A 26,410-nucleotide genomic window follows, 5' to 3' on the forward strand; every position below is an offset into this window, starting at 1 on the left:
CTCCAAGCGGGCTGTCATGTGCCTTTTACTTAGGAGTGGCTTCCGTCTGGCCACTCTACCATAAAGGCCTGATTGGTGGAGTGCTGCGGAGATGGTTGTCCTTCTGGAAGTTTCGCCCATCTCCACAGAGAAACTCTAGCTCTGTCAGAGTGACCATCGGGTTCTCGGTCATCTCCCTGACCAAGGTCCTTCTCCCCAGATTGCTCAGTTTGGCCGGGCGGCCATTTCTAGGAAGCGTCTTAGTAGTTCCAAACTTCTTCCTTTTTAAGAATGATGAATGCCACTGTGTTCTTGGGGACCTTCAATGCTGTAGAAATGTGTTGGTACCTTTCCCCAGATCTGTGCCTCGACACAATCCTGTCTCGGAGCTTTACGGACAATTCCTTCGACCTCTTTGCTTGGTTTTTGCTCTGACATGCACTGTCAAGTGTGGGTCCTTATATAGACAGGTGTGTGCCTTTCCAATTAATGTCCGATTAATTGAATTTACCACAGGTGGACTCCAATCAAGTTGTAGAAACATCTCAAGGATTGCCAATGGAAACAGGATGCCCCTGAGCTCAATTTCGAGTCTCATAACTGAAAACTTCGACTCTGAATACCTATGTAAATAAGGCATTTCTGGTTTTGTGTTTTAATACATTTGCAAAAATTCCTACAAATATTTTTTTGCTTTGTCATTATGGGGTATTGTGTGTAGATTGCTGAGGATTTTTATTCATTTAATCCATTTTAGAATGTAATGTAATAAAAATGTGGACAAAGTCAAGGGGTCTGAATACTTTTCAAAGGCACTGTACATGTTATTGATATTAGCCCTCTGTGTACATTTAAGGGCCAGCTGTGCTGCTCTTTTCTGTGCCAAATTTAATTTGCCTATGTCCTTTCTTTGTGGCAGACCTCTCCCCATTTTAGCTACTCTTGCATCAATATGTTACAATCTAGAGTTACACCAAGCAGTTTAAATAGCATTGAATAGCATTGTATAGCAATAGCTTTAAATAGCATTGTATCTGGTCAAAAAGCAGGCTGTTTGCTCAGCTGTTTCAATCAGTAAAAGGTGCTTTGCTATTCTTGGGTAGCAAAATGACACACTGGGCACACACTTTGGATAGGGTACAGAAAAGGGCAAGCAAGATAGCAACAAAAACCAGAGACACCCCACTGACCCTTCCGCCACTAGAGTCGCGGAGAGAGCAAGCAGCAGTAAGATTGGTAACTGGGATGCACCAACCTGACCACCCTCTATGATCTCCTACCACAGAGAAGGGGAGACAGTACTTGCATAGTCCCCCGAAACAAGAACCAACTGTCCAGCATCAACACAAGGACAAATAAGCTTAACAATTCCACCATAACCACTTCCATCAGACTTTTTAATAACCAAATGTGACTTTTTAAACTGTAATTTCTTGTAAAATAGCATATTTTTTATTTACTGTAATATCTTGCGGTTTTTTTGCGTATTTTCTAAATGTGCATTCTGCATAATTCAGTCTTATCGACTGCAAGCATGAAGGCAATTGTTGCGATATTGTATTTAGAGGTAGGTGAAGAAGTCAAGCACAGGAGAGCAGAGATGTCCAAGTAGCGTCTTTTAATAGGCAAATCCACAACAATAGGGTCAGGTACAATACCAAATAAACGCCCACGACAAAAGAGAACACAGTTGCTCACGGAAGGAGGAAAAACAACGCTGCTTAAACTTATACACAATCGGTATATACGTGAAAATAACTGAGGCACAACCCCAACGAGCAACATGACACGAATAATCCCGCACAAACCTAAGCAGGCAACAGGGGTAATTATACACACAGAAATTAAAGCAAATGAAACCAGGTGTGAAAGAACCAAAGACAAAACAAACGGAAAAGGAAAAATGGATCGGTGATGGCTAGTAGGCCGGCGATGCCGACCGCCGAGCACCACCCGAACAGGGAGAGGAACCACCTTCGGTGGAAGTCGTGACAGCAATACATCAAATCAAATGATCTCTGTCTTCTGCAGTTGAATTACTTATTGATGAGGTCCCCTTGTCTGGACTTCGATTTGTTTTTTTACCTTCTGGTTCAGCCTAGTCTCATAGACTAGATGTAACATAGTAAAAGTAAATCCGGGAAACTTAAATTAGTATGATATGTTACATTTGGTATGGTTACATAAGAAAGATGGTTACTTAAGGCAAAAACTAAAGTAGGGTGGTTGGTATTTTATTATAATTGTTTATTTTTATTTAACCTTTACTTAACTAGGCAAGTCAGTTAAGAACAAATTCTTATTTACAATGACGGCCTACCAAAAGGCAAAAGGCCTCCTGCGGGGGCTCAAATATATATATATTAAATAAAAATATAGGACAAAACACACATCACGACAAGAGAGACAACACAACACCACATAAAGAGAGACCTAAGACAAGAACATAGCATGGCAGCAACACATGACAACACAGCATGGTAGCAACACATCATGGTAGCAACACAACATGGCAGCAGCACAACATGGTAGACGCACAAAACAGGGTACAAAATTATTGGGCACAGACAACAGCACAAAGGGCAAGTAGGTAGAGACAACGATACATCACGCAAAGCAGCCACAACTGTCAGTAAGTGTCCATGATTGAGTATTTTGAATGAAGAAATTGAGATAAAACTGTCCAGTTTGAGTGTTTGTTGGTCTACCGTATCAAAAGCTTGGGCCAAGTCAATAAAAATAGCAGCACAACATTGCTTAGAATCAAGGGCAATGGTGACATCATTGAGGACCTTTAAGGTTGCAGTGACACATCCATAACCTGAGCGGAAACCAGATTGCATACCAGAGAGAATACTATAGACATCAAGAAAGCCAGTCAGCTGATTATTGACAAGTTTATCCAACACTTTTGATAAACAGAGCAAAATAGTTAGGGTCAGCTTCATCTCCCCCTTTAAATAAAGGACGAACCGTGGCTGCCTTTCAAGCAATGGGTACCTCCTCAGAGAGGAGAGACAGGTTAAAAAGGTCAGAGATAGGCTTGGTGATGATAGGGGCAGCACACTTAAATAAGAAAGGGTCTAAACCATCTGACCCAGATGTTTTTTGAGGGTCAAGTTTAAGGAGCTCCTTTAGCACCTCGGACTCAGTGACCGTCTGCAGGGAGAAACTTTGTAACGGGGCAGTGGAAAAAGAGGGAGGAGCATTCTGGCTAGTGGCATTAGAAGGGATGGGAGATGAGGAAATGTTGGACGGGCAAGGAGGCATGTCTGAGTCAAATACGAATCCTGACTTAATGAAGTGGTGATTAAAGAGCTCAGCCATGGTCTCGTATTATTCTGTACGCAAATACAAGACACTTGTATGGTATGTATTCATTTGTGGATGTCCATCACCAATTTTGCATGATATATTACGAATTACAATTTGTATTTCATGTCTTTTTTTACAATTGGTATTTTACAAAGCGAACAATATGTTACCAATTTGCAAAACTGACAATGTTATGAATTTTCTAAACATATGATTTGTTACGAATTCTAGCTAGGTGGATAATATTAGCTAGCTTGCTAACATTGGCTAGGCTAGGGGTTAGGGTTAAGTTTAGGAGTTAGGAGTTAGGTTAAAGGGTTAAGGTTAGGGTTAGGGTAAGGGTTAGCTAAAATGGTTACTGTTAGGGTTATGGTTGGGGGAAGAGTTAGCTAACATGCTTAGTAGTTGCAAAGTAGCTAAAGAGTAGTTGAAAAGTTTATAATTTGCTAAAATGCTAAAGTTGTCTGTGATAAGATTTGAACTCGCAGACTTTGGGTTGCTAGACGTTTGCAATTTTTTTTACATTTATGAGCACAACAAATACAAAAAAAGAAATACACAAACAAGAGTACATAAATCTAACAGACAGGGGTATTACATATCAAGATTCATTTTTAATTTGTTAAATACTTTTACGGTGCGTATTGCTTTTTTGTTTTTACATTTACTGATCATTTCAAAAATAATATTTAAATTCTATCTTAAATAATGTGAAGAGGGGTTTGTTCTCTGCCCACTTCAATTTATGGACAAAGAATCTTCCATGAAAGATTAACAAATTAACAATGAAAGTTAAATCAGGGTCCATATCATTTGGATCAAAATAAAACATAATATCAGAGTCTTTCAAATTAACATTAATAGTCGTCTTATAATCTTCTAACTCACTCAAAAAAAATGGTGGCGTCGTCAGCCAATTGTGAACATTTTATCTCTTTGTCTTGTATCTGAATACCCCTAAAACTATCTTTATTTATATGAAGTGCCATTTATATGTGTGACCAATAAAAATAAGAAAGGAGAAATCAGGCATCTTTTTTTAATTCCACGTTTAATGTCAAATCTTTGTGAATTTCCATGGGATAATTTAACAGAACTGTTACTATTATTACTGACACGTTCCTTCTTCATCAAGGTCATCCATAGAGATTAGAGAAAGTATTTCCTTAAAAAGTTTATCTTCCCTCAATCTTTTAAGTTCAGCAATTTCTTTCCCTCTCTTCATGGCTGTTTGTCTTATTTCATACTTCATTCATTCCTAATATTTCCCATAAGACTTAAATAGTTGGGCTTTCATCCAATTGTCTTGTATAATATCTTTGGCATCCATCTTGAAATTATCATCTTGAGTTTCCAACAACTCCGATTCGGTTTAACTTCAGATCCATTCATATTTAAAGATAAGAATATAACTTTATGATCAGTATTAATTGATGGTTCAATTGATACTGTAACGATCGTCCTGGGAAGAATGTGACCAAAACGCAGCGTGGAAAGTGTTCATGTTATACATTTAATCAAAACTGAACACTAAACAAAATAACAACGAGGAAGAACGAAAACAAAACAGTTCTGTCAGGTAAATACACACAAAACAGAAAACAGCTACCCACAAACACAGGTGGGAAAAGGCTACCTAAGTATGGTTCTCAGAGACAACGATAGACAGCTGCCTCTGATTGAGAACCACACCCGGCCAAACACATAGAACTAGACAACAACATAGAATGCCCACCCTAACTCACGCCCTGACCAACCAAAATAGAGACATAAAAAGTATCTCTAAGGTCAGGGCGTGACAGATACCTTGACTACAGAATTATCTAATGAATTAGAAATCAACCAGAAGTAAATTCTTGACTTTCTGGACATGTCCTTGTTATTCCGAGTGAATTCCTTTTTATCAGGATATTTAGATCTCCAAATATCGACTAATCAAAGCCCAAGACATAGGTTATTAAACTCAGGATTAACTATGCTGGATCTGTTAGGAGGGGGATATCTGTCAATCATCACATTAGATATAGAATTAAAATCTCCACCTAAGATAATTTTGATATCCTGAAATACACCTATAACTCTATTAATATCGTCTTCAAATTCTTGAAATAATATCCTGTGGTTTTGTTTGTTTTTGGATGCATAAATATTCCCTAATAAAAAAAATCACTGTTGAAATTTACTGTTAAAATTAACCAACGTCCAGAGTGGTGAGTCTTACTACTGATGACCTTCCCTTTAAAAGCACCTCTTAAAACTGCTACACCTGCAGAGTGATTGTTGCCATATGATGACCAGATATCGTTACCCCATTGATTTTTCCAAAAAGATAGATCGGAAGAACAAGCATGAGTCTCTTGTAAAAAGTAAAAGTCTGCATTAAACCGTTTGCAATACAGGACAATAGCCTTACGCTTGAGTAAATTACAAATACCCCTGACATTGATTGAACAAAGAGATAAAGACATCAACTTCACCCAACAACCTTGTTATGCTAATATAAGCTTTTCCTAAGGATATGTAACTCAAAAGGATTTCCATCCCATTATTAACCTCTCCAACAAAAAACAAACAAATATTGGTCATAAAGTTACCAAAGTATTCTTACTCCCACAAGGGGGCGACATTGTGTAGACTTTACAATAAACAGTTATTCACCTTTAGTTAGTGTTTAATTTACCAGTTCTCAGGTCAGCCTTTTCTCATTCAAGTGTTTGTGTACATTTTTTATAATAAAAGGCTGCTTTTCACCTGGCAATCAGTTTTTTGGCCTGACAATGTTATGATTTGGCCGCATTTCTTTCCCATCGATGATCACTCTTGCACAGATAAAAAATAAAGTTTTCCCTGCCTTTCGAGCTGCAGCCACCATCGGCCACAGTTTCTCTCTTGTCACTTTGTCTACTGAGGTCAGATCCTCCGTGAACTAAATTTTAGCTTGATGAGGAATTCACAATTCTTCGCTCGCCTCCAGAGAAGATCCCGTGTAGATCTGTTGGTGAACCGGATGATGGTTGTCCTCGGTTTCTTGTCTTGATACTTGAGTCTCCCAAACGATAGACGATGTCTACATTTTCCAGAAGTTCAGCTTTTGAATCAGGAATGATAGCTCCACAAATGTCAACAACTCTGCATTTGATGTCCTCACCCGCCTGCTCTGGAATTCCATGGAGCCTCAGGTTCCACCTGCGCTGGTATCTCTCCGCCTCATTCACCTTTTGCTCGAGTTCAGCCACCTTCTTTTCATTTTCCTGGCAGATAACTTTCTTCATGTCACTTTTGAGGGTTTTCACTTCTCCAAAGATAAAGTCAACAGATTTTTTAATGGCCCCAATTTTGATCGTATTCTCCCTAACCATGCCATTTGCCCTTTCATCTATCTTTGCTGTAAAAAGCATTACAATATTGTTTTGCATCTCAATAAGTGACATACCCTCTTGGCCTTTCATCTTTTCCCCCTGGGGCTTGACTGGAGTGCCGGGGTCATACGGTAAAGGCCTGAGCTGGGGACTGGAGGGGCGCAAGTTGTGAGCATTGTTGTCTGTGCTCACCACATTTTCATCACCCATTGCAGTATTTCCCCCCACAGTTACATTCTGAAGAGGAGTACCCAAAATCATACCATCTTTTGTGGTTAATTGTCCATCTGACGATCTCTCCATTTCTTTCCTTTTGGTTCTGGTCGTGGAAGTTTCCATGTACGTTCGACAAACTAGGTTTTGAGCTAGCTAGCTTATCTGGCTATCTAGTGTTGTCACAAACTTAGTTTTAGAGGTGAATAACTTGCAGAAAGTAATCAATTACTTTGGTAAATAAACTAAACCATATTCATACAGGGTTTTAGAAATGATCCAATGGTCATAATTGGGTAAGGAAATCCAATAATTCCTTCAGCTACCAAAACAAATTATCTGCACTGACCGCCATCTTGTTTGCATTATACACCCACTCATCCACCCCAAGTAGCCACCCTAGTTGAGTTTTTACCTTAAGTTATCATCTGTCATATATAACCATACCATACCAAACATAATATTTCATACAAATTTTAGTGTTCCGGATTTACATTTACTATGTTACATCTAGTCTACGAGACCTTGCTGGTACAACACAAACATCTAGCAACCCAAAGGTTGCGAGTTTGAATCTCATCACGGACAACTTTAGCTAATTATCAACTTTTCAACTACTTACTACTTTTTAGTTACTTTGCAACTACTTAGCTTGTTATCTAAACCTTCCCCTAACCCTGACTTGAACCCTTTAAGCTAACTCTTCCCCTAACTCTAACCTTAACCCTTTTAGCTAACCCTTCCCCTAACCTTAACCTTAACCTTTTAACCTAATTCCTAAACTTAACCCTAACTTTAACTTTAACCCCAACTCCAAACCTTAGCTTAGCTAATGTTAGCTAGATAGCTAACATTAGCCATCTAGCTAGAATTTGTAACATATCATATGTTTTGCAAATTCGTAACATATTGTACCTTTTTGCAAATTCAGAACACATAATACGAATTGTTATTCATAACATATACTAAATGGAGTGTCTCGGATTTACGTACAGAATAATACTAAATGCTCTGAGACCAGGTTGCCTGGTTGGGTTGCTTCCACAGACCCTCTGTGATTTCCTCAATAGTCATACACTTCCTAATGACAGCTCTGGCCATACACAACAACCTGGATCTCGCTATTTGAAGTCTTCCTCCCCCTCTCTCCCGCTCATTCTTTCTCTCTCAACCCCCGTCCCTCTTTACACACAAATAGCCTACTCTCTCCCTCACGCAGACTTTCTCTCGCCCATTCTCTCTCTCTCTTCATACTTGGCCGAGCTCAAAAGAAGGGGACATAACAGAATGAAAGGAGATGGATTTTTCAACGAGATGTGAGGGGAAAGGTGAAATTAGCAACTCTTAGCCTACGTTGCCCCTATGTGAAACGACAACCTTAATTGTTCAACAGAATGAATGAATAAGAGCGGAGTCTATCAACAAGGTAGGTTATGTAAACTGGCTTCTTTTTCCCCCGGACGTTAGACTGGTTTTGTGGTGACTGAGAAATTACGGATAATATAAGTGGGGGAGTGGGTGATGTTACATAACACATTGCACCGTTTTCCCTTTTTATCTTTCGTAAATTGTACAAGTGAACAAGAGTATCCAGTTATCCTTGCAATGAAAAAGCAACAAGCTTTGAGTGTGAAGTCTCGTTTATAACATGCACTTGCCGCATGTGAATAAGGAACAGTGGAACCTTATACAGAGGGTTTCCACATGCTCTCTTATCTATCCTTGCATTCTCATTTGTCAGACATTATTAACAGTAATTGAATAACGTGTGTGCTTTATCAGAAAAATCAGTCAAAAGAGTATTTCCATAGATCTGTGTTGGCTACTTAGCCTATAGGCCTATGTTCCACAGAATATTCATGAAGCACTTTATTTTCCTTGAGGTCTGTGGGTTAATTGTGTTTTCAACCTTTCTAATAATGTTAGTATACCATAAAACAAAAACATTTAACTGTCAGTTATTGCATTTTCCATTAAATTGCGTCTTGTTCTTTCAAACACAGGCCTGACATTTTTTTAATGTTCTAGAATATAATCTTATTCTAGAATCACCTTCTGTCTAGAGAATAATTTGTCATTAAATTAGTGATCACGACAATTAAGCATTTTTGTCGTCAAAGCAAATGCTGAAGGGGCCGGCTTGGTGAAGCGTTGTTGCTAATGAAGCGATACCTATTATTTTCTGGATAAGAACTCCCTCCATCTCCATGGCGACGTGGAGATCTTACATTCAAAACCATGGAGTGTGCGCACAGCTTTCTCGCTTGAAGGGGGATCGGTTCGATGGCAGGACAAAGCGAAAGGTAGAGCCCTCTACCTTGCGGAAGAAAAATACCCGATATGATCTGTTTTGGGGACGAAAAGGGGAACAATTCTGAGACACAAGTCATCTTCATAGGCAAGAAACCGGGTGAGTGAACTGAGTAAGGTTGTTTAAGAACAATGCCTGTTGCTTGCTATAGGCTACCCTATCCTGAGAAATGTCAGTTTTTTAGGCTATAGGTCTAGCCTCCAGACTGTTGCCTTTATGCAGCAGCGCAGCCCAGTGGGCATACGATGTGATAAAGACGTATGTTACTTGTTAAAATATGGTCGGGGAGGTCTTATAACCAGATCACAACCAAACGTTTTTTTGACGTCATGAAAAAGACATATTATTTTGGGTGATATCTGTTTTTTGGTTGAAATCTGATTGAACTACTGACCAGTTATCTAAATGCTACTCAATTAAAAGACACCAATCTATATAAACATGTGCATAGTGTTTGTAAGCCATGCACCCAATGCAAATAAGACATTAGAACCATTACAATTATTACAGTTGGAGTAATGTTCTTTTTCAGAAGTGGTTGCATGATTCAGCTTAGCACACTTGGTAAACAACAGCTGGCAGAGGGCACCAAAGCAGGTTAGGGTCTCGTGGCATACGTCGTGGCCCTATTCCGTTTTGAGACTCTGCATGGACTCGGACTCGGTGGGCTTCATGCAGGCCAAGCTTTTCCAGAGTCTGGCAGAATGATATTACTCTGGGCTCCGGTTAATGGTACTCTGGCCGAGTCCACTTCAGCTTATCCGGCCCAATTCACTTTTTCAGGAGTAGGGTCATTTGAAGTTTTTATTCAGCAGGTGATGAAATACCAATGAAAAAAAATAACAAATAATTGTGATATTTCACCTCCAGGTCATCGAATTTGATAGGTTCGAAGCTAACATTAGTGACAGTCTCTGCGGTTTTATAGCTATCAGAAATTATCCCTAAATTATAGAATCTCCGATGCTGTAAATGCTTTTCCTTTTACTACAGGCTATGGCAGTGTTTTTCATAGTTGCGGGCCACCCAATTGAAAGTGCACATTCACTTCCATAACATTTGTTCTTGGCTACCAGCATGGAAGATAAATATGCACAAGAACACAAAAATGCACTGCAGTTAAAATGCGGTGAAACTGCAGTACATTGAAATTATGGTTGTTTTATGAATGATATCTGGTAGCTTGCTGTGTGTGTTGGCTTCTAATGATAATCTTTTGTTGATGTTAATTGCAATGTTTATTGTAGTGCACATTTTCTTCTGTTCCACTGAGTGCAATTTGCTATTCTAGTATGACTAACTACATTTGCTTTCAGAATTTAACAAATAACACATTGGCCTATGTCTTTTATTGCAATATCCTACCTACTACAATCCACCAGGATTTACAAAACCCTATTGTTATTCCATTTATTTCCATCAATAATTACAAAAGCATTATTGCACCTGAATTTGACCCTGAGAATATGACAATTGTATTTTCCCATAAAGCTTTTAAGCAATTACCATAATGCGTGCAGTAATTTTATTTTAATTTCAGTAACTAAGGACTTAGGCATATCAGTTCCAGCAAAAACTTTGATTGGAATTTGTGCCTCGCGCAGCAATAGATCTGTGAGCGCAGGCAGCCTGCTTGCTCGAGCTCAACATTCCATACAGCATGTTGGGACAAAGTGCCCGGTAGGCTACACAACAACATCACTGGGAAACAACATCAGTTTCTCGAAATGTACACAAACATTTTTTAAAGATTAGACTGCTAAGTGGTAGTCCCTGTTCTCCTGCATTCTTGTTTTATTTTAAAGCGGCGGTTTGTTGGGGAGAAGAACATCAAGAAAAGTGTTGCTAGCTAGCTGGCTAGTTTTAGCTAGCTAATGTTAGCTCTCTGGCTAATCCTCCATGGACATGGTAAGTTTAAATTGTTACCTGTTGTAGCTAGCTAGCTAACATTTTGATATCTGTTTAGTTAAAGTGGAATTGTCAGCTTTTTAACTACTTTGCAGATATGAAACAAACAGACAATCATAATATCATCCCAAAATTGAAAAATTCCAGTTTATGCTACAAAACCAACATTATAAAAGGTTTTAAAAATAGGTTATATTTGCCTTAACATTTCATGATGTACACTAAGGCATTGTTGGCAGAATAGATGGATGCAGTTCAATGTATGATTAATATAATTCACCAATGCATTTCTTGGTACTCCAAAAAATATTGCTATCAAACTAGCAAGGGCAATGGTCACAAGTCAGTCATAATGTGGCTAATAGGCTAGCATATCTATTTATGTAGCAAGATAAACGTTAGCTAGATAGCTAGCTTGCTAGCTGCTAGGAGGATGTCATGTCATTGGAGGAGTGAGTGACTTTTACCCCTCATATAATTTTTTCGGTGGCTATACTTTCCACAGCTAGAGATGCAGGTGTCATTTGGTTAGCTAGCAATAACTTGACTGTTATCCGGTTAGCACATCGCTTGCGTTCGCAAATTTACTCTGGCTATCTACTCCGATTTCAGAGCACTCTCGCTGAGTGTGGCAGAGCGCAGAATAACTGATGAATTTACGAAGCACAACACCCACTGAATATGACCGACCAGTGTCGGTAAACATAGGAACAGAAAGTAATAGTCACGAACACAGCCTGACCAGCTCTGCTAGGGCGAGTAAAATGGTCAGTAATGGGTTCTCTCATTTATGTCTGGAAGTAGCTAGCTAGCAAGCTAGCCAACTTTAGCCAGTTAGCTTTGGGCACTTGGTTGGGACAAGCATGTATTGTTAGCAGGCAAGCTGAAGAAGGAAGAGTAGGCTACAATTCCCCACTGTTTATCAGTGCAATTTTGACTGTCAATTAAATGAAAAAGTTTGAGAGGGTTTATCTAATGTTCCTTCGTTACATTTTAGCTCATCTTTCTCTGGCTAGCATTAGTTGTTTATCTTTTTGTTGATGTGCATAACTGAGGGAGAGAAAGCCTAACTTTTCATGGTTGTTTGATCAATAGAACTGTTAAGTTACCAAATGTAAGAGGACTCCCAAGTGGTATTGACATATTTGCAGACATTTATTTTGTAACTTTTTGAGACGCGAATGCGTTTGAATGATCTTAAGTCTTGCTGTTGTAACTGCCTGTAAACAAACAGTCCAATTCAAAGTGAATGATGGCAGGCCTGTGTGGAAAATACAGGTCTACTGTAGCTCTGATTGGCTATGGCGCACCGGTCTGCGTAGACTCTGGTCCTGGATGAGACAGATGTTTTTATTAGGTTTTATTTACTGCAGTTAATTGTCCAATTGCTTTCCCACTCTATATTGCTATATAATTTTCACAAAAGCCTTAGTATATACGTAATTTACAAACATTCTAAGAATGTATGAAAATGACAATATCTAAGTGCTTGCTTGTCAGAATAAATTTGTTTAAGTGTCATATTCTTCCTCGGGGTGTATATGAACAGATTTTAAGATTTTATGTTGCTAAAATGCTGTCAGTTCCACTTTAATGACAGTATATTTTTGTGTCTGTGTGTATTCTCTCTCTCTGTGTGTGTGTGTGTGTGTGTGTGTGTGTGTGTGTGTGTGTGTGTGTGTGTGTGTGTGTGTGTGTGTGTGTGTGTGTGTGTGTGTATATAGAAAACATTGTCATGTCAATGTTGTCATGCTAGCTGTGTGTGTGCTGTGCATAGTTTCCATTAGCCGGCTTTTGGCAGATAAAAAAAATAGAAAAGCAGATAAACAAAATTGGTACTGACCAATTGTCTGGGAAAAGAAAAATCCCATTGTGAAATAATTATTTTTAGCCTATTCATTGATGTAAATACCAGTCGATGTAAATACATTTGACCAGTCATGCTTATCGGTCTATAGGTTAATAGCATACAGAGCCTTAGAGCGGAAAATCTGTCAGTATCTCAAACCACTTTGTAATGAGCTGGAGGCAGTATGCATTTTGAAAACATATACTTAATGGTTGGAAACCTGGACGTTTTATTACATATTATGAGGCATGTCTTACCTTGCTTCAAAGTAACCCAGCCAAAATCAGACAATATCTGTGGAGGCAATTATTTTATATCAACTTTCTTTCATTGTCCAGTAGCCAAATGCACAATCCTAGCACCCCATGTTAGTTGTTGTATATCAGATCTCCCCTCTTTCTAAATTTAGAAATTATATTTTAATCTCTGTCACATGAAACCACTGGCTTTTGACAACTGTGTTTTCCCGCTAACATTCCCGCGTAGCCTACTGCCTTGTGCGCAGTTTTGCTCTTATAATGTGAAGAAATAATAGATTATCAACATTTTAAGCTAAACGTTTTGATTTGTTGCATCAGACTCATTACTTTTTAATGTTTTAATGTAGCCTAGGCCCACTGGTTGTATGCATTTTGGACCTATCTTCCCACAACTGTCCCAGAGTCTGTTTAGAATAGGCTATTTCTTTCTCGACAAGTTGCCCAATAGAATAGGTCAACTTTTCTACTATGGATGAGAGCACACACGCGTCACTGTTTGATTCCTGTGATAGAACCAAAGGACACAGCAGCCACCTACCTGGGATAAATAGAAATACAAATAGTTTTGGAGTGACAGTAGATTGACATAGGCTAGGGATTTTGCTGTTCGTTACTTGTCTTGCATCAGAATTCGGTAAGAAGGACCGCACATCATTGCATCCTCAACTTGCAGGTTCTGTTAAAATGAATTACCATAATCTAAATGTGATTTCTGTCATTCTGAGCACCTTGGGTGGATGCCCTAATCAGGTTACGCACCCAATGCATATAGATCCGGTAAATTTCTCAAAAGTTAAAATGCTGCCGGTCAAATGTCCGGAGCCACATTTTCGTATGGGAAACCCTGGTTCTGTTTGATTGAGAGAGGGGGAGAGAGATGATGATGATCACAAAAACATATTGAAAAGATTTTCATCATGTCAACATTGTGTCATGCCAGCTATGTGTGAGAGTGTCTGAGAGAGAACAACAGAGATTGTGTGTGTGTGTGTGAGAGAGAGAGAGAGAGAGACATTTTAAGATAGCCTAATTCTTGAAACGTGTAACCCCCATATGGATGTGAAGTTTTTCTTGGTTCATTAGGGATACTTGTATTTGACAATACAATACATTTTGCCTATCCCGGTTCCCCATCAACACTCATTCTAACGTTACAACTCTCAACTGCCTTTTTCAATTCTTGGTTTTCTTTTTTGCAGGAATCTTCTAGCTTGGGTGGCAGGATAGAGGAGGGAACAAAAGGAAGGAGTACAGAAGTTATCCTAACTAAGAAATGTACGTAAATAACCTAGGTTTTGCTGTCTATCTCTCTCTATCTCTCTCCATATGTCTGCCTGACGGACAGATTGCTGAGGGGCAACGTAGTCAATGTACTTTCTATGCTAAGTCTAACTTAGTGAAGACCTTTGGTAATGGTTAATCATGATTTGTCTCTGTCTTTACAGTTCCTGAAAAAATTCAATGACCTGATGCATGTCCTCTACAGCAGTGCTTGGCCACCCACTCAGTGGAAAGGAGAGAGCAGCACCACCACTCTTTAAATCAATAGTCAAGTTTTGTGTTTTTTTCTTCTGTTTGATACTCTGATCTTCAATGTGTATTGATTCCTACTAGCCAGCTTTGTAAGAGCTAGGTTTGTACTAGCTATGCTAATGATCATTACAGTTTTTTCTCTGCATCAGGAGAGAAACTGGATTCCCCAAGAGAAAAAAAGATGCCATCTAGAACCTAAAAGGGTTAATCAAAAAAAGTGCCACCTAGAACCTAAAAGGGTTCTCAGCTGTCACCATGAAGAAAAGGATGGAGGTTTTTACATATTTTTACTGACCAGAATATTAAGTATTTTTCTGGCCATGATACAACCAGTTGGTCATAATTGTGACCTCTATCTGACCAGCTGGTCATAGTTTTGACCAATATATTGTGTGCTATATTATGTACTGGTCATAGTTAAGACCTCATCGTAACCTGGTAATGACCACCTGACTACAGCTTATTACCTACTGTAAAAAGTATTGTAGAGGAACAAGTTGAATATTGAAAACATTTCATTATAATTATATTTGTTTACATAGGCACCAATTAAAGTTTAAATCTGCAACATATTCTTACATTTAAAATAGATCAAGCAATGGCAAAAACAAATCATAACTCACCCACAGACATTACATGCATAGAAAGACTGGGAAATTGAGGATATAATGGCCCAGTGTATTATTTTTTATTAATGGTTAATAAGAGTGGTGTGATGGGGTAGATCCTCATCAGTTCCACCGTCCGCAACCACAGGGCTCTCCAGACAATGGTGTGGTCAGCCCAATGCATGCCTGCCCTCCAGGACATCTACAGCATCCGGTGTCACAGAATGGCCAAGAAGATTATCAAGGACCTCAGCTACCCGAGCCACGGCCTGTTTACCCCACTACCATCTAGAAGGCGGGAAATGTAATTAGCGACAAAACACCATTCTCAAAAGCGCACCACATATGCGAGCGGTTTCATGTGAAAGATATGAAAATATGAAGAGAATGGGGAGATCTAAAGATGCATCAACTGGGTTACTGATTTGACTAGGATTATGCCTTTGGCTGCTGGACAATAAAATAACATTGATTTGAAAACCAATAGATAATGCTGGTTTCATTGGCATATAAAGTGTTTATAAAATAATAATTCCCTCAACATTTCTATGATCGTATTTTGGCTAGGCTAGGCTACTTTAAAACAAGGTATGATATGCTTCATAAAATGACATGAAACATCCAGGTTTTAAACAATTAAGATTATGGTTAAATAGTTTCAAAATGCTAACCGCCTCTGCTCAGATTCAAGGTAAATTGAAATGTTGTTTTTCAACTCTTAATGATCGGCTATGAAAAGCGAACTGAATATTATTCATGATTATTATTTGACCATGCTTGTCACTTATGAAATTTTTTTAACATCTTGGCATAGTTCTGTTATAATCTCCACCCGGCACAGCCAGAAGAGGACTGGCCACCCCTCATAGCCTGGTTCCTCTCTAGGTTTCTTCCTAGGTTTTGGCCTTTCTAGGGAGTTTTTCCTAGCCACTGTGCTTCTACACCTGCATTCTAGCTGTTTGGGGTTTTAGGCTGGGTCTCTGTACAGCACTTCGAGATATTAGCTGATGTACGAAGGGCTATATAAAATAAACTTGATTGATTGAAATGTTATTTGTCACATGCTTCATAAACAACAGGTGTGGACTAACAGTGAAATGCTTACTTACGGACCCTTCCCAACAATGCAGAGAGAAAGAAAATAGATAAATTATAGAAAAGTTAAACACCTAATAATAATAAAAGTAATAATAGATACACTATGAATATAGATAACTTGGCTATAGACAATGGGTACCAGTACCGTGTCGATGTGCAAGGGTACGAGGTACTGTAGATATGTACATATAACTAGGAATAAAGTCACAGATAGTAAACAGCAGCAGCACCGTATGTGATGAGTCAAAAAAAGTATGCAAAAAGGGTCAATGCAGATAGTCCGGATATCTATTTGGTTAACTATTTAACTAACTATTTAGCAGTCTTATGTCTTTGGGGTAGAAGCTGTTCAGGGTCCTGTTGGTTCCAGACTTCTGTACTGCTTGCCATGCGGTAGCAAAGAGAACAGTCTATGACTTGGGTGGCTGGATCCTTTGAACATTTTTGACACCGCCTGCTATAGAGGTCCTGGATGGAAGGGAGCTCGGTCCAAGTGATGTGTCGGGCCGTCCGTACTACCCTCTGTAGCGTCTTTCGGTTGGATGACAAGCAGTTGCCATACCAAGCGGTGATGCAGTCAAGATGCGCTCAATGGTGCAGCTGTATAACTTTTTGAGGATCTGAGGCCCATTCCAAATCTTTTCAGCCTCTTGAGGGAGAAGAGGCGTTGTCGTGCCCTCTTCACGCCTGTGCTGCTGTGTTTGGAATATTATACTGTAGATCCTTAGTGATGTGGACACTGATGAATGTGAAGCTCTCGACCCACTCAACTACAGCCCCGTCGATGTTGCTTTTCTCGAAGCGAGCATAGAAGGCATTTAGCTTGTCTGGAAGGCTTGTGTCATTGGGCAGCTCACAGCTGGGTTTCCCGTTGTAATCCATGATAGTTTGCAAGTCCTGCCACATCCGAGGAGCGTCAGGGCCGGTGTAGTAGGATTCAATCTTAGCCCTGTATTGATGCTTTGGCTGTTTGGTGGTTCGCCGGAGGGCGTAGCAGGATTTCTTATAAGCGTCCGGGTTAGTGTCCTGATCTAGGGTGTAATCATTAGTCAATCTACTGTGTAAGTCTATGGAAGTCATAATAAGGCAAAGGCAGCTTCCAAGGATACAACACAAGCTAATACTTATTTGAAGCAATTAGCATTGTTTTACAGAACTAATATAAAAATATAACTATATAAGCACAATTGAGTATAACACCATACATTTTATGAAATCAATACGTCACTTGTCTGCAGTTATAAATGAATACACACATAATAGATTATGCTCCATATATAAATATGGTGGGCTACAGTAGAAATGACATAACATGTTACACAGAAACTGTGTTATGATAAGGTAATACGGCACTTACTTTGACAGGGACGCATAGTAATTATTAGTAAGGAAAACAACAATGAAGGCAATGCGGGTGCCAGCCAGAAAATGCACCAGGGGGAAAAAGTTCGGGCAGGTTCTGCTCTGACTGGAGATGTGCAAATGGCTGCATACTTGACCTGAGGAGACACTGTTGAAGTGCTTGAGCTATCATCAAAGAGAGAAGTTTCATCTAGCTAATCCTCACCTTACATTAGCATAGCATGCCTCAAACGTTAGTTGAAATTGCTACTTCTGTGTGAATTAATAAGGAGGCAGGACATACCTAATTTCAAACTGTTGTTAGAAAATCATGTAAAATGTAAAAGTTTAAACATAGCCTATAGATAATTAGCAAGCCGTGCCTTGAGGGCAGCATATGTTAACTGTCCTGTTGCGTAACAGTCACATTTTGGAACAGTGAGTGAATTCTGACATCATGGCATAAGAAAACTCACGCTGGGGGGACCGTTAGAGATATTTGGAACTCATACGTGAAAAGATTAAAATCACCGGCCACTAGGAAAGCTGCCTCTGGATAGGCATTTTCTTGTTTGTTTATGGCCCTATACGTTGAGAGCAGGCTTAGGGCCAGCATCGGCTTGTGGTGGTAAATAGGTAGCTATGAAAAATTTAGATGAAAACTCTCTTGGTAAATAGTATGGTCTACAGCTTATCATGAGGTAATCTAACTCAGGCGAGCAGAATCTTGAGACTTCCTTGACACCACACCCCCTTGAACTTACCCGAAGCTGTCGTTCTGTCCTGCCGATTCATAGAAAAAACAGCTAGAATATTATCCATGTCCTTGTTCAGCCAAGTTTCCAAGAAACATAAGATATTACAGTTCTTCAGGTCCCGTTGATAGGATAGTCTCAAATGGAGCTCTTCCAGTTTGTTCTCCAGTGAATGTACATCCGCCAATAGAACAGAGGGTAGAAGGCCCACGATGTCCTCTTATATCGCTCTCTTTCTCTTCCGAGTGTCAGGAATTAGGGCCTGGTCCGGGGTGAGCAGTATATCCTGTGCCTCCGGCTCATTGAAGTAGAAATCTTCATGCAAATTGAGGTTAGTGATCGCTCTTCTGATGTTCAGAAGCTCTTTTCGGTCAAAGGAAACGATGACAGAAACATTATGTACAAAAAAAGTTAAGATTAGCGCCTAAAAAACACAAAATACAGAATTGATAAGGAGCCTGTACAACGGCCGCTATACATTCCAGCGCCATTCTCCTTTATCACAGGTGAGTGATGTGCATTGCGCAACAGGCACTGTCCTTCACTCTCCGATCTTGTAACCATTTGATCTGAATGAACCGTGCCTCAAGTATGTACGTCGACAGAATCAAGCCTTTAGACATGAATGTTAATTATCCTTCATTATATCTGTCAAACATGACTGGCATTTAGCCTATATTTATGTAATTAGAAGTCTCATTAAAGTTTGGCTACATTTTCTGGCGCCTCCCTCCTGTCAGCATCGGTTTGAACATGAAGCTGTGGCCAATATGCATATCACCTACACTTTGGCATGTCTGTTTTTATTTATGTAGCCTACAAGAAAAATAGATTTGAATATTATTCCACTGTTGGCCTCTGATCCAATTCTGATCGGAGTAATTGCTTGATATTGTGATTTTGTTACTTGTCCCGGACAAGAGGACAAGCGTTAATGTCGAGCCTTGAAAGGCATATTTGCTCCTCTGTCCATTCATATTGAAATGTGACATTAATTCTTTGATCATCAATCTAGAACATTTTAAGAAAGAGTATAGTGCCCTCCATTAATATTGGCACTCTTGGTAAATATGAGCAAAACAGCTGTGAACATTTCTTCTTTATTCTTTATCCTCGGTCTTTCATTCAAAATATATTTTTTAAATCTAACCCGTAATTAAAGTAAAATAATTGAAAGAAAAAATTAATTATTATCATAAAACATATATATGTGTGCCACAATTATTTGCACCCCTTCATTCAATGCTTTGTGCAACCTCCCTTTGCCAAGATAACAGCTCTGAGTCTTCTCCTATAATGCGTAATGAGGTTGGAGAACACATGGCAAGGGATCTGAGACCATTCCTCCGTACAGAATCTCTCCCAATCCTTCAGATTGCGAGGTCCACGCTTGTGGACTCTTCCTCTTCACCTCATCACACAGGTTTTCTATGGGGGTTAGGTCAGTGGACTGGGATGGCCATGGTAAAACCTTGATTCTGTGCTCAGTGAATCATTTTTGTGTTGATTTTGAGGTGAGCTTTGGATCATTGTCCTGCTGGAAGATCCAACCACGGCCCAGTTTAAGCTTTCTAGCAGAGGGAGTCAGGTTTTGATTTAATATCTGCTCGTACTTGATGGAGTCCATGACACCATGTATCCTAACAAGTTGTCCAGGGCCTTTGGAAGATAAACAGCCCCACAACATCAAAGATCCACCACCAAACTTCACAGTGGGAATGAGGTGCTTTTCTGCATGGCTATCTTTCTGTCTACGCCAAACCCACCTCTGGTGTTTGTTTGCAAAAAGTTATATTTTGGTGTCATCTGACCATAGAATCTGGTCCCATTGAAAGTTCCAGTAAAGTTTGGCAAACTGTAGGCGCTTGAGTTTGTTGTTGGATGACAGCAAAGTATTTTTTATGGCAACCCTCCCAAACAACTTGTGGTTATGTAGGTGGCGTTTGATCTTATTTTTGGAGACTTTCTGATCCCAAGACCCAACTAACGTCTGCAATTCTCCAGCTGTGATCCTTGGAGATTTTTTGGCCACTCTAACCATCCTCACTGTGTGTGGGGTCAATATAGACACACGTCCTCTTCCAGGCCGATTGTTAACATTTCCAGTTGCTTTAAACTCCTAATTATTGCCCTGATAGTGGAAATGGGCATTTTCAACCATTGAGCTATTTTCTTATAGCCATTTCCTGATTTGTGCCGCTCAACAACATATAACAACAACATATTTACCAAGGGTGCCAATATTAGTGGAGGGCACTGTATATCAAAAGTAGACGGTAGTTGGATAATGACATATTTTGACACATACCCCTCTCTAAATGGTAAAGTTTTGCTTAATCCTAATACAAGTTGTAATATTCAGACAAAATTTTATAAAAACTCACCGCTCCATAATCCTCAGGACATAGTACCGGACAAAGGTTCCCCCAATTGAGGACAGCTTGGCAGGCCTAAAAAAGAAAGGTAAATGCAAAAATGTAAGTTTGTGTAAAGAGACAATAACATATTCTCGTTGCAAAGGTAAGTGTCTGTCATATCCTTCCTGCAACAAACATTGTTAGAAATGGGTCCAATTGGCATATCTCTTCCTCTTCTATGCAACTACAGTTGAAGTCGGAAGTTGACATACACCTTAGCCAAATACATTTAAACTCAGTTTTTCAAAATTCCTGACATTTAATCCAAGTAAAAATGCCCTGTCTTAGGTCAGTAAGGATCACCACTTTATTTTAAGAATGTGAAGTCTCAGAATAATAGTTGAGAGAATATTTTATTTCAGCTTTTATTTCTTTCATCACATTCCCAGTGGGTCAGAAGTTTACATACACTCAATTAGTATTTGGTAGCATTGCCTTTAAATTGTTTAACTTGGGTCAAACGTTTTGGGTAGCCTTCCACAAGCTTCCCATAATAAGTTGGGTGAATTTTGACCCATTCCTCCTGACAGAGCTGGTGTAACTGAGTCAGGTTTGTAGGCCTCCTTGCTCACACACGCTTTTTCAGTTCTGCCCACAAATGTTCTATAGGTATGAGGTCAGGGCTTTGTGATGGCCACTCCAATACCTTGACTTCGTTGTCCTTAAGCCATTTTGCCACAACTTTGGAAGTTTTATTTATTTTATTTATTTATTTTACCTTTATTTAACTAGGCAAGTCAGTTAAGAACAAATTCTTATTTTCAATGACGGCCTAGGAACAGTGGGTTAACTGCCTGTTCAGGGGCAGAACGACAGATTTGTACCTTGTCAGCTCGGGGATTTGAACTTGCAACCTTTCGGTTACTAGTCCAACGCTCTAACCACTAGGCTACCCTGCCGCCCCAAGTATGCTTGGGGTCATTACCATTTGGAAGACCCATTTGTGACCAAGCTTTAACTTCCTGACTGATGTCTTCAGATGTTTCTTCAATACATCCACATAAATTTCCTCCCTCATGATGCCATCTATTTTGTGAAGTGCACCAGTCCCTCCTGCAGCAAAGCACCCCCACAACATGATGCTGCCACCCCCGTGCTTCACGGTTGGGATGATGTTCTTCGACTTGCAAGCATCCCCCTTTTTCATCCAAACATAACAATGGTCATTATGGCCAAAAAGTTATATTTTTGTTTCATTAGACCAGAGGACATTTCTCCAAAAAGTACGATCTTTGTCCCCATGTGCAGTTGCGAACCTTAGTCTGGGTTTTTATGACGGTTTTGGAGCAGTGTCTTCTTCCTTGCTGAGCGGCCTTTCAGGTTATGTCGATATAGGACTCGTTTTACTGTGGATATAGATACTTTTGTACCTGTTTCCTCCAGCATTTTCACAAAGTCCTTTGCTGTTGTTCTGGGATTGATTTGCACTTTTCGAACCAAAGTACGTTCATCTCTAGGAGACAGAATGGGTCTCCTTCCTGAGCAGTATGACGACTGCGTGGTCCCATGGTGTTTATACTTGCATACTATTGTTTGTACAGATGAATGTGGTACCTTCAGGCATTTGGAAATTGCTCCCAAGGATGAACCAGACTTTTTTGATTTTCCCATGACGTCAAGCGTCAAAGAGGCACTGAGTTTGAAGGTAGGCCTTGAAATACATCCACAGGTACACCTCCAATTGACTCAAATGATGTCAATTAGCCAATCAGAAGCTTCTAAAGCCATGACATAATTTTCTGGAATTTTCCAAGCTGTTTAAAGGCACAGTCAACTTAGTGTATGTAAACTTCTGACTCACTGGAATTGTGATACAGTGAATTATAAGTGAAATAATCTGTTTGTAAACAATTGTTGGAAAAATGACTTGTGTCCTGCACAAAGTAGATCTCCTAACCGACTTACCAAAACTATAGTCTGTTAACAAGAAATTTGTGGAGTGGTTGAAAAACGAGTTTTAATGACTCCAACCTAAGTGTATGTAAACTTCCAACTTCAACTGTACATGTGAGTTTGATTGAGTGACAGGGAGAACGAGCAAGAGAGAAATAGGAGAAACTACATGACTCACCAAGGGAGGTGTCTGTTGAATTATATATTATAATTATAAATGATATACCCTAATTAGCCTATTCCTGGCTATTTTTTGTCTCCCTTTCTCGTAAGCCTATTATATGGACAATGTCGTTTTTATTGATCTGTTTGTCAGTGTCAACAGAGTAGGCTACCCTGTAATTTGACGTATTAAAAAAGATTCTGCTAAGGTCTCCAGCCATATACAGTGCATTCGGAAAGTGAAGAGGCGACTCCGGCATGCTGGCCTTCTAGTCAGAGTTGCAAAGAAAAAGCAATATCTCAGACTGGCCAATAAAAATAAAAGATTAAGATTGGCAAAAGAACACAGACACTGGACAGAGGAACTCTGCCTAGAAGGCCAGCATCCCGGAGTCACCTCTTCACTGTTGATGTTGAGACTGGTGTTTTGCAGGTACTATTTAATGAAGCTGCCAGTTAAGGACTTGTGAGGTGTCTGTTTCTCAAACTAGACACTCTAATATACTTGTCCTCTTGCTCAGTTGTGCACCGGGGCCTCCCACTCCTCTTTCTATTCTGGTTAGAGTCAGTTTGCACTGTTTTGTGAAGGGAGTAGTATACAGCGTTGTACGAGATCTTCAGTTTCTTGGAAATTTCTCGCATGGAACAGCCTTCATTTCTCAGAACAAGAATAGACTGATGAGTTTCAGAAGAAAGTTCTTTGTTTCTGGCCATTTTGAGCCTGTAATCAAACCCACAAATGCTGATGCTCCAGATACTCAACTAGTCTAAAGAAGGCCATTTTTGTTGCTTCTTTAATCAGAACAACAGTTTTCAGCTGTGCTAACATCATTGCAAAAGGGTTTTCTAATGATCAATTAGCCTTTTAAAACGATAAACTTGGATTAGCTAACACAACTTGCCATGGCAACACAGGAGTGATGGTTGCTGATAATGGGCCTCTGTACGCCTATGTAGATATTACATTAAAATTAATTTCCAGCTACAATAGTCATTTACAACATTAACAATGTCTACACTGTATTTCTGATCAATTTTCTGTTATTTTTATGGTAAAAAATGTAGCTTTTCTTTCAAAAACAAGGACATTTCTAAGTGACCCCAAACTTTTGACCGGTAGTGTACGTCTCGTGTTTAAGCCGTTGAATTGCAACTCCACTTTGTCTCTATACTGATGCTTTGCTTGTTTGATTGCCTTATGGAGGGAATAACTACACTGTTTGTATTCGGTCACGTTTCCAGTCGCCTTGCCATGATTAAATGCGGTGGTACGTGCTTTCAGTTTTGCCCGAATGCTGCCATCAATCCACGGTTTCTGGTTAGGGAAGGTTTTAATAGTCACAGTGGGTACAATATCTCCGATACACTTCCTTATAAAATCCCTCACTGAGTCAGCGTATACTGTACGTCAATGTTATTGTCTGAGGCTACCAGGAACATATCCCAGTCCACGTGATCGAAGCAATCTTGAAGCGTGGAATCTGATTGGTCAGACCAGAGTTGGATAGACCTAAGCACGGGCACTTCCTGTTTTAGTTTCTGATGATAGGAGGGGAGCAACAAGATGGAGTCATAGTCAGATTTGCCAAAAGGAGGGTGGGGGAGGACCTTGTATGCATTGTGGAAGTTAGAGTAGCAGTGGTCGAGTGTGTTACTCACTCGTGTACTGCAATTGATATGCTGATAGAATTAAGGTAGCCTTATTCTGAGATTAGCTTTGTTAAAATCCCCAGCTACAATAAATGCAGCCTCAGGATATATGGTTTCCAGTTTGCATAAAGTCCAGTGAAGTTCCTTGATTGCCATGTTGGTATCCGCTTGCGGGGGGTTATACACGGCTGTGACGATAACTGAGGAGAGATCTCTTGGGAGATAATACGGTCGGCATTTGATTGTGAAGAATTCTAGGTCAGGTGAACAAAAGGACTTGAGTTCTTGTATGTTGTTACAATTACACCATGAGTCGTTACTCATTAAACGTACACCCTCGCCCTTCTTACTAGAGAGATGTTGTTCCTGTCGGCGCAATGCACTGAAAATCCCATTGGCTGTATGGACTCCGACAGCATGTCCCCAGCTAGCAATGTCTCCATGAAACAGAGTATGTTACAATCCCGGATATCTCTTTGGAAAGCAACTCAATATCAACTGATGTCAATTAGATTGAAGCATTCATGGATTTGTGACATTTTTCTGGTGAGTAAGGGTTTATTTAGTTTTGTAGGGCAGAAGAAAAGCTACATGTATTTAATTATAGACAACTTGACTAACCAAAGTGTCAGAAGTTTTAAGCAGAAACGTATCTAAATTAAGCTTAAAAAAGATATCCCCACCCCCCGTCAAAAAATAATTCTGCCGTCTCTGGCTGTACAGTGCATGTTTTAATCTGCCTAATTGTGGGCCTCAGATTTCCACTTTATCACATATAATCTGGCGGCTGCGGATGGATTATTAGCAATTGTGGGCGGGTGCGTTGAACAAACAGCTGACCCGTGCATCACTGATGTGCATGTGTCTTTATGTGTGCATCTGCGAATGCATGCGTGTGTGTTCACGCAAGTGCATGAGTTTGTGCTTGTATGTGCGAGTCCTACATTTGTGAGAGCACGTGTGTGTGCACCTGTGCATGTAATGGTATAGGCCTACTGTGCAGTACGTACATAATAATGTATCTCAGTCTGGGCTGTGAGGAAATCCATTAGGATTTACCAGGCTAGAGGAAGAGGCTGCCTCACCACAGCATGATTGGTTCTGGGGCTCCTTGCCTGGTGGCTACAGCTGATTAATGGCTTTGTGGCACACTATAGATTTAGTGAGGGACCTTGGAAATGAATTTAATGTAAAAAGTGAGCGAGTGGAAAGGAAGGGCTTGTGTCAGAGACTCTTTGCTGGACAGTATTATTGTTTGTTTTTTTACCCTTTTTCTCCACAATTGGTAGTTACAGTCTTATCGCATCGCTGCAACTCCCGTACGGACTCGGGAGAGGCGGAGGTCGAGAGCTATGCATTCTCCAAAACACACTTCTTGACACAATGGCCGTTTAACCCGAAAGCCAACCACACCAATGTGTTGGAGGAAAACACTGTATACCTGGCGACAGTGTCAGGGTGCATGTGCCCAGCCCAGCACAGCACAGGAGTAGCTAAAGCATGATCGGACAAGGACATCCCTGCTAGCCAAACCTTCCCCTAACCCAGACTCGAACCAGGATCTCTAACGACACAGCTATCTGCAATACAGTGACTTAGACCACTGCTCCACTCGGGAGGCCCTTAAATGGACAGTTATAACTGCTGTCATGATTTAAGGCCATAATTTTTTGAGTAATTTGTTTTGCTCCCTTGGGCGTGAATCATGCCGCCTATGGCACCAGAGCCAGCAGGTTATCAAAAAAGATATGCACACCAT

The 26,410-nt window shown here is 39.9% G+C and overlaps 1 protein-coding gene across 6 annotated transcripts in view; it reads left to right on the forward strand.

Annotated features, from left to right (window-relative positions):
• Nucleotides 1-7,908: 7,908 nt before the first annotated feature.
• The window catches only part of LOC129818692 (G protein-activated inward rectifier potassium channel 2-like), a 107,428-nt gene continuing 88,926 nt past the window's right edge, over nucleotides 7,909-26,410 (forward strand). Inside the window, exons 1-4 of one of the 6 annotated variants that reach the window (XM_055874842.1) lie at nucleotides 7,909-8,292; nucleotides 9,058-9,276; nucleotides 10,983-11,085; nucleotides 14,394-14,469. In XM_055874842.1, coding sequence (XP_055730817.1) covers nucleotides 11,077-11,085; nucleotides 14,394-14,469 — 85 coding nt within the window. In that variant the 5' untranslated portion in view covers nucleotides 7,909-8,292; nucleotides 9,058-9,276; nucleotides 10,983-11,076. The remainder of the gene's footprint in view (nucleotides 8,293-9,057; nucleotides 9,277-10,982; nucleotides 11,086-14,393; nucleotides 14,470-26,410) is intronic. The other 5 variants (XM_055874850.1, XM_055874885.1, XM_055874859.1 and 2 more) reach the window with 5 other exon arrangements.

The sequence above is a fragment of the Salvelinus fontinalis genome, chromosome 2 (genome assembly GCF_029448725.1).
Source record: "Salvelinus fontinalis isolate EN_2023a chromosome 2, ASM2944872v1, whole genome shotgun sequence".
In the NCBI taxonomy this organism is placed as follows: Eukaryota; Metazoa; Chordata; class Actinopteri; order Salmoniformes; family Salmonidae; genus Salvelinus; species Salvelinus fontinalis.